The sequence below is a fragment of the Uloborus diversus genome, chromosome 1, assembly GCF_026930045.1.
Source record: "Uloborus diversus isolate 005 chromosome 1, Udiv.v.3.1, whole genome shotgun sequence".
Taxonomy (NCBI): Eukaryota; Metazoa; Arthropoda; class Arachnida; order Araneae; family Uloboridae; genus Uloborus; species Uloborus diversus.
The window spans coordinates 4049518-4064044 of NC_072731.1; the positions used below are offsets into that span (position 1 = coordinate 4049518).

The window sequence follows — 14527 nt, forward strand, 5'->3', positions numbered from 1 at the left end:
TGTATGATTATCTGTGGTTATATGCTGGAGTAAACTTAACTGAATCTTTACTATGCCTCTTCGACGAAAGAAAGCGAAATTTGAGCAAATTTCGGAGTTTGAACGGGAAGAATTGACGGCCTTCGTGAAGCTGGATTGTCTTATCGTGCAGTAGCCGCTCATGTGCAGCGCAACAGCAGCACAATCATGCGTGTTTGGAAGCAGTCGATGGACGAGGGTCGGACATCTCGGAAATCCGGCAGTGGACCCCGAAATGTGACGTCAGCTCGAGATGACAGATACCTGGTGCGTATGGCGCTGACGAATCGCACAGCTTCTTCTAGACAATTGGCAGCACAGTGGTCAACAGCTACAGGTGTTTCATTATTAATTCTTCGAGGTCTTTTTTTTTTCAAGTTTGAGATTTAACTACATTTGAGAAGCATAAAGTTCTAAAATTTTAATAAACATATCTTGCTCTAATAAGGTAATAGATGACGATTTAAAAATAAAAATCAGCACAGAATAAAACTTTAAACTCATGTTCTGTCTAATTTCGTTTTGGTGACCGAGTGCACTTGACCAATCACATACAGAATGTGGTTTAGACGAAACGTCCCATCAAATTTTGAAACTTTAAACAATTTACTGAGACTTATTGCTCCTGCTGATCAAAATACGTTTTATAAAACTCGCAGTTTTCTTCGTGGTTTTGCAAATAACTTGATTTCCATTCATTTGTTCCTATATATATATAATTACGCCTTAGGGGAGTTGATTTCTCGATGTAGTTAGTGGGCTTCCTGAAAATAAAAACATGAATCAATGTTTTTACAGTTATAACACTTTGAAAAATACTTTTTCCGTAACGTTTACATTTTTTTATTGGTATGAACATGATTTTACGTAAATATCAATTGAGATGTTCAATATAAAAAAAACCAATTCAATTCTATTTTTTAAATTTCACTAGAGAAATTCGTCAGTTATGCTTTTTTTGATCAAATAAATACGATCTTTGACAGCATTTTTTCAACACCATTAGATGTAGTCAACTAAAACCTTTAATTGTCGTTTAAAATTTTAAATACAATAATAACTAGTTTCCTATCGTCAACATTAACTTTTGTCAAAGTAACCCCTTCAATTTCACCTTTTTCATTAACTATCATATGTAATTTGAAACCATAAAACCAACCATAAGTACTTTTTCCTATTTTAGCAATTCCGGCAAAAACTTTGTTTTTTGAGATTCGTAAAAACAACACAGCACATATTTTTAAAATCTCGCTTATGATATGAAAATTGCGTAAAAATAGAAGTTTGGATGGTTATGTAAATGTTTCAGCAGATTAAATTTTAACGAAAATATCGTTTTCTACAAAAGACTTGATTTCAGTTGGGAATTTATTACTTAAAATGGTAAATATTTACAAAAGAGAATAAAAACGCATGTTGTTCTTATGAATTTAAAGTTCTTGTTTAAAAAAGTAGGTCAATAAAATAACAAATTTTGGTTACTCCAAAAACGTTTCTTCAAATTGATATTTCATAAAGCAAATATACTGTTTCAGATTTCATTTTTGAACATTAGTTATTTTATCGTTTTTGGGAAAAGTTATCGGATTATTTATAACAATGATAAGTTAAATATTTTAAGCTCTACGAGTCTTTTGTTAAATGTAATAAAGAAATAAAATCATATTAAAATCACATGAAAACAACAAGCAGAGATACATTTTGTATCTGGCATACACTGTTAAAACCAGGGGTTCCAGACGAGAGAATATATTCCCCCTAAGGTGAAGGCATGGTACCGAAGGGTGCCATACTAGCCAGGAAACGCAGCAGGGGTGCAAAAACAGCAGGCAATCGCAGAATGAATCGTTACGCATGCGCGTTGACTTCGACATTCATTCAACCACTTCAATATGGCGGACGCAGGATAAGTAGCTCGATGTTACGTTCACATTGAATTAAGTAAAATATTGGATTAAAACTCTTCTAGGAATAAAAGTTTCGAGGATTCATCTCCAAAATAACAAGTAAGTACAGCTTTTGATCACTTTGTAGCTTTCAGGGCTTTCAAACATAGTTAAAAGTGTTTTTAAAAGTACGTTTACTGGTTTTTATTGTTTAACGGTTACTGTAGTGCTATCTCCAACATTCAAACCGATACTAAAAATATCTATCATTATTTTCTTGAGTACTCGATAAGCAACGTTTAACCACCACATTATTGACCACAGTAAGATGTAATCAACAAGTGAGATGAAATAATGAAAAAAAAAAAATGATTCTTGTGCTTCTTAGATTATAAAACAGAATAGCAAGCGGGAAAAAATGAACTAAAAAATAAAACTCGTTCCGTCTAGTGTTTTTTTTTTTTTTTTCATTCAAGTGTTTGAATCATTTCCTGTTAGCGGTTATCTAATTGGTGTTATTTTGTGAAGCCGATAATATAGCGTTAGAAATCTCTTTTGGTTTTTAAAAGTGGCGAAAAACTTCTAGTCTTTTAATTTAAATATATTTGTAACAGCTCTTTGATACCAAGTAAAGGGGGTGGATATTTAGTGTTTTATTTATTTTTAATATTACTGAAAAAAAATCATCAATACGCAGAATTTTTGACACGTTTTTAACGGCCCCAGAGTTGTTATTTTCATTATTATTATTTATTTTATTAATTTAAAGAAAAGAATAAAAATTTCACTGGTCCGTAATTCTTTTCATTTGCTTTTATCTGTCGTGGGTCAAAAGAGGATGAGAAACACTGAGTTAGAGCACGATCAGATGAATTAAAGCAACGCTTCTTAACTATGTTGAAAGCTCTGAAATATGATCAAATGCTGTAATTACAAGTTTTAATCTTTTCCAGTGCTTAATTCAATGTGAAAAATGTCTAAAACGTAGAATATCATGAATCAAAACTAGATATATGTAAAAAAAATAACAACTACACAACTGTATTCAAAAACACACACAATACAGAAGAGGGGGGAGTAGGATCTACAGTAGAAATTAGTAAGGGTGCCATTTTTCTCTCAGAAGGTTCTTTCTGGTCACCCCAGCTGCCTATCTTTTAGAAGGTGCCTGTTTTTCACCCAAAAAAGAGGTGCCATTTCGGCTCCATATTGGGTGTCGCTGGTGAACAAGCTTTTCACCCCTGAAAGGTGCCAAACGCAACCTGTAGTTTTAACAGTGTAGTACTTGTCAATTCAGGCAGGTCACAAAAAAATCTATATTGCCTTCATAGTGTCGGAAGTTTCGAGTTTAAACATACGTAATATTGAGACTCAGAAAAAAAGTAGACACAGATAAAAGAAAAAGAGGCATATGTGAGGATTTTTTTTTTTTAAGTTTATTTTTTTTATTTAAAAAAAATGCAATTTTTCTGGGCGAAAGTGTCTCTGTGATTGAATAGTCTTTACTTTGTGTCTAGGATTTAATTTTAAAAAAATTCTTCACTTTATGGTATTTTTAAAATACAGTTGGCTCTCTGTTTAACGACGCTCTATTTAATGACTTTCTCTATTTAACGACGGCTTTTCAATGTCCCAGATGATTCACTGTAGCGTTAAAAGCATTCTGTTTAAGGACGATTTTTTGCGGTCCCTTGAAAGTCGTTAAACAGAGAGTCAACTGTATGTCTTACATTGTTACCTCTACAAGGGGCACACATAAACAAGCCTGTGGCATGCATGAACAAGGTTAAAAACGAAGGACTTTCATCATATGCCAAAGAATAACTCTAGGACAAAATTGTAAAAAAATTAATTTGAACTTTGACATCTTGAATTCAAATTATGTTTTTCGCAATCACGAGTGTATGTAGGCGTGTGTTTGTGTGTACGGATTATGTGTATGTGTGTTTGTGTCTGTGTGCTGGCATAAGTGTGTGGGTATTTGTGTGTATGAATGTGTGTGTGGTGGGGGGTATGTGTATGTGTGTGTAGGCATATGTGTTTGTGTCTGTGTGCAAGCATGAATGTGTGGGTAGTTGTGTGTATGTGTGTGTATATGTGTAGGTGTCTGTATATGTGTTTGTGTGTGCGTGCGTGCGTGTGGTTGTGAAGGGCTAGGTCACTCCTTTGAGGTATCCCTCGCCGCTTTGAGTCCGCCGTTTCCCCCTCGTGACGTCACGGCGCTGACTGGGGAAAAGGGGACTTCAGTGCTATATGCCATCCACGTGCCTCGATTACTTGTTCTCTCTCATTTTTCAAAGTTTTTTAGTGAGTTTTTAAAGTTAATTTTCGCTTTATTGAAGTTAATGGTATTAAACTGCGTTCATTTTTTTTCGACACGTCAGTGTGTGCAATAGCAACTTGCAAGAACACACACAAAAACTCCAAGGAGAAAAATATTATTTTCCACATGTTTCCTAAAGGAAATAACGAACTATGCAAAGATTGGGTGCAAAAATGTCATCGAAATGATCCTGTGAACATCAAAAATGCAAGAATATGTAGTGAACATTTTACTGAAGATGATTATGAAGATGACATGAAGAACCGATTACTTGGACTGCCTATTAGAAGAATTTTGAAACCCAGTGCTATACCAAAAATAAATGTTCCAACCTCCTGCAATTTAGAAATCAAATCTCCTGGTCAAGAAAGGCAGAAGAAACGGGAAGTAATTACTAGTGCTTTAAATACCTTAAAAAATATCAGTCCGAAGAAAGACAGCGCAAATCAAAATCACTCAAAACAAAATGAAACAGTTTGCAGTAATTGTCCATTATTGGAGGCAAATGTGGAGTCATTGAAAGAAAAATGTGATTTTTTACAGAAAAATTAACAAAATAGCAATTTAGAAAAAGTTAAATTAAAAAAAAATACTCTTTCAAAGAAGAAAAAGAATGCAAGAGTGTAGAAAAAATTTTTTGAAGACAATTCGGGTGCAAAAAATGAAATTATCAAATTAAAGTCAGATTTGAAGAAAACGAATAAAGCAGAGGGGAAAATAAAGAATATTTTCACAAAGGCTCAAATACAAGCTTTAATGACAGATTCTAAAAAATTGAGATGGAAGTCTGAGGATATTTCTCGTTGTATTGCATTGAGATCCCTTTCAACGAAGGCATATGACTTCTGGAAATCTAAAATAGGTATTCCTTTACCAAGTGCAAGTACATTGAAGCGATGGTGTGCGAAATTGTCATGTGAGCCAGGATTGCAAAAGGACATTTTGAATCTAATGAAAATAAGTTCAGAAAAATTAAGTGGCCTCGAAAAAATATGTGTGCTAAGCTTCGATGAGATGCATGTCGCTTCTGATATTTGCTATGATGCTGGGTTAGACCAAATACTTGGTCCCTATAAATAGGTGCAAATGGTTCTGATTAGAGGCCTTTTTTCTAATTGGAAGCAACCTGTTTTTTATGACTTTGAAATTACAATGGATCAACTGCTTTTATTTAACATATTAAAAAAATTGGAAACAATTCAAATCAATGTAAAAGCCTTAGTGTCCGATTTAGGAGGTTGTGGCACTCTCTGGAAAAATCTACAAATAAACGTAAATTCAAATTATTTCCTTAACCCATTCAGAATGTCTTCGAAGATTTTTGTTTTTGCTGATATGCTACATTACATAAAATTATTGCGGAATCACTTTTTAGATTCAGGAATAATTTTGGAAGATGGAACAGTCTTAAATGTAAAAGTGATAGAAGAGCTACTGAGTAAAAATATTGGAGAAATAAAACTTTGCCACAAGCTTAAACCTTCCTATTTGTCAGTGAAAGGAAATGATCGGCAAAAAGTAACGCCAGCAAAAGCTTTATTTTCAGCCACCACAGCCAAGGGAATTTTAAAATTTACGGGAGACAAAAAAGCACACGATTTTTTCTTACTAATAGATGAATTTTTTGATGTAATGAACAGCAAAACTTTGGAGCCACCTCCTGGGAAAGATATGAAAGCTGCTTTTGAGAATCAAAACTATTTTTTGAAGCAAAAACGTGTTCTTAACGAAGTGATGGAAGTTATTGAGAAAATGAGAGTAAATGGGAAAAAGGGGCTTTTACCTTTTCAAAAAGCAATAATTATTTCAATTAAATCCTTATTCGCATTGTTGGAAGATTTGAAATGTATGGAAGTAAAATACATTCTAACTACAAGATTGACTCAAGATGCCCTAGAGAGTCTCTTTAGTCAAATCAGAGGTCTCGGTTGGTTTAATGATCACCCCACTCCTACAGAAGTCATCAAAAGATTTAAACACCTTTTGATGGCGAATAAACTGCCAAATCTTTCCCAAAAAACAGTCACAGGTCAGCAAAACGCAGAAGTCGACTGTTATTTAACGGCTGAACTTTTGGAGAAAGCGTTTGATAGTGGTTTCAACATTGAAAGAGAAAACGAAACTGAAAATGTTGACTTGGAAGCCCTAAGCGAAGTTGAAATGAATGATGCAAGTAAAATGTTTGAATATATGCCTTTGTCATGGGACATTGACTTTTCAGAGACGTGTGAAATTGATCGAAAAGAAAAAGACGGCTTACGCTACATAGCAGGATATGTTGCATTTCGATTTAGGAGCGTAGATCCAAGTTTAGGGACCCTTTCCTCGCAAATTATTTTTGAAAATGACACAGATTGGATTTACTTGTTGTCAAAAGGAGGATTAATTGTGCCTTCCAAAACATGGATGAAAGCATGCGAAGAATTTGAAAAAATATTTAGGACTGCTCATGGAAAGGCGTACAGAAAAACTAAAGACGTAATTAAAGAACTCATTAAAGAACTTGAGGAACGTCATCCAACAGTAAACAAAAAAGCAATTCGTTTGTTCTGTCGCACAAGGACATTTATTAGAATTCGATATTTAAACAGAAATCGACCAGTAACATCAAAAAGGAAGGATACCCAAAAGATGCAAAAATGGATTGAATCTAAGAAAAGCAAAGTCGAAATTTAAAAGCAAGTTTCTTTCAGATTAAAATTAATAAAATAAAATCAGTATGTTCACTCTAATTTCTAATGTTTTAAAAATATCTATTATATTCCTGTAAATATATTGAACAGAAAGCTAAACAGCACAGTAATGATAGCGTGAAAAGAATATTTTGTCTTTAAATTTCTTTTAGCATAAATATATTAAAAGTATTGCTGCGCATTTAAAAATAATAATAATGCCTTTGCTTTTCCATAACTATGCAAAATTGAATAAATCATTGTTTTAGAAGAAAAATTGAATTCTAAAGCGCTTTCCTTTCAAAAATTAGCATAAAAAATTAAAAAACTGTTTCCCTTCGCACAGAGATCTCTGTCGTGGTCAGCGCAGTGACGTCATACATGGGAAACGAGCTGCCTCAGTAAAATGTGGCGAGTGAACTAGCCCTTGTAGTGTATGTATGCTCGTGTGTGTAGGACATGGATGCAACCTGGAGACGGCTTTCGCTAAAGGAGCAGCATCGTGAGGAGCCGGTCGACGGTCATGGTGCAGAGGGTGGCGGTGGGAAAAATCAAAGGACCTCAAAAACAGTCAAATGAGAACAATAAGCAATCGTGATTGCTCAAAAAAATAATAATTCAATAAAATGTTTTAAACATTTTCTAAAATTTTCCTGAATGTTCATACAATAACTCTAGGACAAAATTGTAAAAAAAAAATAATAATTCAATAAAATGTTTTAAACATTTTCTAAAATTTTCCTGAATGTTCATACAATAGCTTGTAATAGTGATTTTTTTCTTATTTGTCCGTTTAAAATGCGTTTCCACGTAAAGAAGACTAATGAAATTGCATACAATAGCTGCTAAAAAAAAAAAATATCACAACAAAAACTCAACATGGCACATTGCTTTCAAAGTTTTATCAATAGTTAGAACTGGTAATGCCATCACTAGATATATTTTTTAAGGTTTATTGTTTCAAGTTATCACAGTACAATACACTGTTACTAATTTTGTAAATAGTAATTATTTTTATGATTAATTTGTTGTAATCGGGCTAAATTTGGCGTTGGTTCCATTGATTTTCATCCAAAATTATCGTAGTAACTTAACCTCTAAATTTTTCGAAAAAAGTATATGGTCCCCTGATAAGATTTGTTAATGAATAAAAAGAAGATGAAATGGAACTTCGGGTATCACGTGGAATATTTGAGATATTTCTTTCGTAGTTATAAATAGCCGCGTGGCAGTGAATGAGAGAGAGAGAGAGAGAGAGAGAGAGAGAGAGAGAGAAGAGAGAGAAGAGAGAGAGTCTATTCTGCTTTTTAACCGACTCATTTCAGCCGTTGACTGGAGACTGTGTGCTAGTTCTTTTATTGTGAAGCCTTTGCGCTGTGTTTTTGCGTATTTTGATGTAAATACGTGTGCTACCGTCGAGTTTACGGTGTTAATTGATATCTGCCTAATTGCTAAGAATAATTTAGCAGTTGTTAACTACATTTTCGTACATAGTTGTAAATAAATCTCCTGTGTTTTTCTCAAAAACTGTGTCGTCATGAAAGAATTTCTTGAAGTGACCGGACTCCTAACAATTTTGGTGCTCAACGTGGGGCTCTCTTCAGGATTTTCTGCGGATTAGTTAATGACTTTGGTGATTCCGAATAAAACATTTCGATTTGAATGTACTCGTGCAATGGATGAACAGATGAGCAAATTATTGGAAGCAATTTTACGATTATTAAAAAGCAATTCTTTTACTTGGCACCGCGGCTGTTTAATGAACTAACGGAAGATGTTAGGAATGAGAAGAACTTCAAAAAATATAAACAAGGGGTCAATGAATATATACAAAATAATGACATTCTATCAATAATTAACTTTTAGCTGATAAAATATACTGACTTGCCAACCGGGGGGGGGGGGATTTTGTATTGTATTTTTTATACTATTGAATGTTTCAATGCGAGTTATTGTGTTTTTTTTTCTGGAGTCAAACAGTCCAATAATTGTTCTGTGTAAAATTTTTTACTACTTGTGTAAAATTAATTTATAAATATTACTGTTAATACATATTTGTGTTTGTACTCCATACTAAACCAATTAAAAAACACTGCGGACAGTGCCTTTGGCGCTCTTTAGTGTTGAATTTAATACTAACTCATGTTGAACTATAGTCAAGATTTTCTTAATATTTTGTTATGACGTTTGTAATTTATGTTTTATAATTTGTAAGTTTTTTAACTTTACTTTTTTTTTAAATTTTGCTTACTGTTATGTATGTGTATTTTGTTTGTTAATAAATTGTATCTTATCTAATTAACTCTACAAAAAGGGATTTAACTGCAAGTTTTAAGGAAAATCAAGAACAATTAAAAAGAGATTTAACGATGCTGAAAAACGACTTAGCTTCTAACCAAGAAGAAATTAAAAACAACCTTACTTCAGTGAAGACTGATAGAAAATAAATTTAATAACATAGAGCATGGAGGTGTTGCCGTTGAAGAAAAAAATTGAGGCTGTTGAAGAGCGATTTATTGCAGTGAAAAACAGAATCGAAGTAAAATTTGACGAAAAATTCGATTCCGTAGAAAACCGTATTACCACCGTTGAAAATCATGTGGATGAGAAAATTAAAGACTCAGAGAAGAAATTGGCGACTACCGGAAACAGTGTTGGTGATTTTGTGCATGCATCTACTGTTGCACGACTTTCGATTAAGCTCGCCATATTTGACGGCAAGTCCTCATGGCAAGTTTGCAAGACCCAGTTCCTAATAAGATAAATAAATACCTTTGTGCTGAACAGTAAAGTTAGACAATCAACGTTAGAAAAAGCACAAATTTGCCAATTACAGCAGACACGTGTTTCGGCGTTACAGGGAACGCCTTTTTCAATGCAAAAAATAATGAGCTTATGGATGAAAAGACATCCGACAAAAGCCAAGAGCAGATAAGCATGCAGCTTAAAAGATAAAAACAGCGGATTACCCAAACATTTCCCCCATTCATTTTTATCTATCTTCCTTTGTTTATTTTTACCTTTTTTTGTCTTGTTGACATCCCCCCCCCCCCAAATTTCTTCTATTTACCTTTATTTTTCCTTTTTTCGAATATTTTTTGTTTCTGTTTATTTTATTTCATGGTTTTCCATTCAGCTTTTCCTTTCTTACGGTTCACGGTTACTGACATTTCCTTTTATTTTTGTTTAAGCGTCGGCTTAATCTTTGTCCAATTGAATTCTTTCTTTCTGGGTTTCGTACCTAAGAGAGAGCTCTTAGCCTTTGCTTGCATTCCTATTGGTTCCCGATTGATTTATAACTTTGTCATTGGTGTTTGGCTAATCCGCTGTTTTTATCTTTTAAGTTGCATGCTTGTCTGCTCTTGGCTTTTGTCGGATGTCTTTTCATCCATGAGCTCATTATTTTTTGCATTGAAAAAGGCGTTCCCTGTAACGCCGAAACACGTGTCTGCTGTAATTGGCAAATTTGTGCTTTTTCTAACGTTGTTTGTCTAACTTTACTGTTCCTAATAGTTTCCGAAGCAAATGGATCTGACTCGGTAACCCAGGCATGCCTTCTTGTAGCATCCCTGAGAGGTGACGCAGAGGACATTCTACAGACTCTTCCGGATTTCGCCGCCCCAGGGTTGCCAACTTAGGGGTCTTCCCCCTAAATTTAGGGGGAAAATTTTAGAATGGGATTTTTTTAGGGGGAGAAAATTTTTAGGGGTAAATTTAGGGGTTTTAATTTTAGGGTTTTATCAGGTAAAAATGTTTCTCTTTTACCTTTGGAAACGTAATTTTTCGATTGTTTCATTTATTTTTTTTACTAACTTACATTTTTTGAGCCTTTATAGCATATGGTTTTGATCAGAAATGACATAAAAATGATATATATGCCTTTACTCACTCAGTAGCGAAAAATAGCAGTAGTCACATGACCTTTTAATCTCACTTGTGACGTCACAGTAGAAGGATCACGTGGCTTTCTGACGTCATTTAGGGGTTTTAAGAGTTGCGTTTAGGGATAAACATTTTTAGGAGTTGGCAACCCTGCGCCGCCCTCAAATCGGCGTTGGAGCTTCGCTTCGGTGAGAAGTGCCAGAAGGACTTTAGCCGACTCCAGCTGATATCTCGTCCATAGAAGCGTAGAGAGACTGTACAAGAGCTAGTAGCGGACGATGAGATGTCTCATCTACTCGACGTTAAATCCCGGTTATCACAAATTTGCCATTTCAACTGCGCTTGCGCGCGGACTTAGCTTTTTGGGCTTTCTGTTTTAAGATTTCGTGTTGCTTGTTTATATTTAGGCTGAGTGAGAGTTCCACCAAATTAATGAATGCGATTAGAATATTTTCACAGCAATTTCGTGGTATATTATATGAAGCTACGGATATGAATAACTGATAATCTTAAGAGAAAAATGAATCTTCAATATTTATTAGTTTGGAAATATTTATTTAACATAAATGCAAAACACGTTGTGTACTTCAAAAATAATTGAAATATGAGTACAGAAATCCGTCTTTTGCGGATATTTTACGTTAGGCGTAAACAACTTAGTATTATACATTTTTTTTTAGGTTGAGGGTTCGGCTTTGTATTAGAAGTGATGCTGCAATTTTAGTTGTTCTTCTGAGGTTAAAAATTTGGTCCTGAAAAAGGACAGACAAAATTAATCCATTAGTAACGAATCCATTAATAATTAAGACGCAAAATTCAATCTTTACCAAGGCTTAAAAATTAAATCAGAGAAAACTTTGTGATTTCTAATTTTTATCTGTTTTCATCTCATATTTATTACCAAATTTAAAATGTTTGTAATTAATTTTAGCAAGATTTTAGAAATCAGCTAACTCCGCGCGCAAGCGCAGTTGAAATGGCAAATTTGTGATAACCGGGATTTAACGTCGAGTGTCTCATCTGGCTTTCTGCGATTGCCCTGCAGAAGTTAGAGACAACCTGGCCCTAAATTACTTCATCGACGGAGTTCGGGATCCTGAAATCCAGAAAGCTCTCCGGATGGCGGACGTTAAAGAGCTGAAGTCCGCCGTAGTGTATGTTATGAAATTCGAGGCCGCCCAGGAAGCAACCCGCAAGGATCGCCATTCTATCAGTGGCGTGAAAGTGAGTGGCCAGGATTCGCATTCAACCCGTCTCTCAGCAATTGAGAAACAAATTAAAGAAATGGCAGGGACCCTCAAAAGAATTACTTCTCCCAAGGATCAAGTCAGAGTACCACTTAAGTGCTGGAAATGTGGCGGCGAGGGTCACTTTCGAAGAAACTGTGAAGCTCGCCAAGAAACTAGAGGGAAGAGCACCTCTCCCTCTCAGGTTCAGGAAAACTAAGCCATGGCAATCTCGCGAGGCAGAGGTCGCCAAATTGGAATGAGCCCCATCTTAAAGTTTTCCAGATTTCATCGACGAGCGGCGGCAGTAATGGACTGTTTGTTTACGCATACGTAAGTGGGTTTTCCTGCGAACTGATTATTGACACTGGAGCCAATATTACCATTATTAAAACCGATGTGGCTCGTCAATTTGAACTAAAAATTCCATGGACGCCGCCCTGCGTTACTCTCCAAACTGTGAAAAGTGACAAAATCGAGATTGAAGGTAAAGTGAACATTGTGAAATTGTGTTTGGGGATGCCACCTACCATCATACGGCATTCGTTGCTGACATCACGGGCCCCTTCATTCTGGGATCGGGCAATATAAAGAAATATGTCTTCATCCTTGACTTCAAGACTAATGAGCTGCACTCGATGAGAGCAGCTATCCATGCAAAAAATGATGTAAAATCCGCTCATCAATTAATAGCAAAAACCGACTTCACCGTACCCTCTGGAACAGAATCATTAATACCTGACTCCATTGAAGAAAATAATAGTTTTCAATCTCGCCTCATCGAAAATCTTAGTTTAAGCAATAGCCCGAAAACGAGTACTAGTAGTATCTACGCTCGTGGAACTTTCAAGGAAAGTAATTCCAATAATAGCCGCAAACGTCAGTGGAAGGCCAAGGAATATTCGGAAACGTGAAGTGTTGGCAACTTGTACTCCAGTAAACTTCATCATTAGAAAAATCAATTCCCCGAGACTGCGTCTTCTGAGTCCTTGACATCGAAGTTAATTGGGAGGGTACGTTATCGAAAGATCAAAGAACTTCTGAAGAACAATTAGTGGACGACTTCAAGCATTTGTTTTTATCCATATCAGAGGATGTTGGCCGTACGAATTTAACCCAGCATAGGATTTACACTGAAGAACACCCCCCTATTAAACAGCATCCAAGACGACTACCGTTCGCCAAGAAGGAAGAGATTGAGACCCTCCTGAAAGAGATGAAGGAGAATGATGTAATCGAACCCTCATCCAGTACTTGGGCCTCTCCCATCGTCTTAGTCCGAAAGAAAGATGGCTCCACCAGATTTTGTGTCGATTACCGACGGCTGAATGAAATCACCAAGAAAGACAGTTACCCTCTTCCACGGATAGACGACACCTTGGACACTTTCCGTACACAAGTGGTTTTCCAAGACGACTACCGTTCACCAAGAAGGAAGAAATTGAGATGTCCTGCCAAAATCTGGCAGTACATCATAAAAAGAAGCATGGAACTTTGTATTACTGACTGAATATTGATTTGGCTGTTCTGCAATTACTTTTTGATTAATAGCAAGTTAAGCTCAACTTTCAAGGTAAGTGTTTTTCCATCTTTATCATTAACATGACCTGCAGAATGCAAGGAAAATGTACATGTAAATAAATTTTGATAATGAAAAGTTCTAAATCTTACATTTGTAAGTTCTTATTTGAAGTTAAGCCTATAAATTTTCAAATATGACTTTGTCAGAACATATTACTTATGTTTTGTCATTCACATGCACATTTTTTATATCATTTACCTGTCTCAATATGAGACATGTGGATGCCTCAAAGGCCATGGGAATGATGAAATAAGATTGAATATAGGGGAAATTATGATGCTTATAAATGTTTATATTATTAAATACTGGTACAGATTAGTTTTACTCTGATGTGTTTTTTTTTCTTAACAACAAAATTAAGTTTTTGTGATCATTTGGCCCATTAAAATCACAGCTGAAGCCATGTTAAATACCTTAGTAACAGATTCTAAATAAATTATTTGAAAAATTTGCCTAAATCACAATTTTTAACAATTAAGTTTTCTCCATCTAATGTCTATTTAATAGTTAATTTAGATACAGCAGTGGTTTTAGGTGGCATTAAATTTCATCAACTTTGCACTTAGAATGAAAAAAAATAAATGGAACATGAGGAGTGTTATTTGTATGCACTAACAAAGCGATGTTCAGACTAGTAACCTGTGGGAACTTCAGCTGTCAGTGATGCTAAAGGAATGAAGGTTTATTTGCGAAAAAAATATATTTAGTAGCCAATAACAAAGTCGATACTTACGCACCAAGATTTCCTTTCCGAAACTTTTCGTGTTGCTGGCAATTAATTCGCGTTAGGTCAAAAATTCTTTACTGTAGAAAAAATCGCGTTATAGCCATTTCGCGTAAGTCGAATCGCGTTGTAGCAGGAGTCGACTGTAAGACATTTTAGCATCATAAAAATAAATTAAGTTCTCATATTTACGTTTTGCTGATTAAATAGATTT

General features: G+C 35.0%; 1 protein-coding gene across 1 annotated transcript in view; it reads right to left on the minus strand.

Annotated features, from left to right (window-relative positions):
- Positions 1 to 416: 416 nt before the first annotated feature.
- Positions 417 to 14527, minus strand: part of LOC129234278 (acetylcholinesterase-like) — a 40318-nt gene continuing 26207 nt past the window's right edge. The window contains exon 5 of the mRNA XM_054868274.1: positions 417 to 782. Coding sequence (XP_054724249.1) covers positions 635 to 782 — 148 coding nt within the window. The 3' untranslated portion in view covers positions 417 to 634. The remainder of the gene's footprint in view (positions 783 to 14527) is intronic.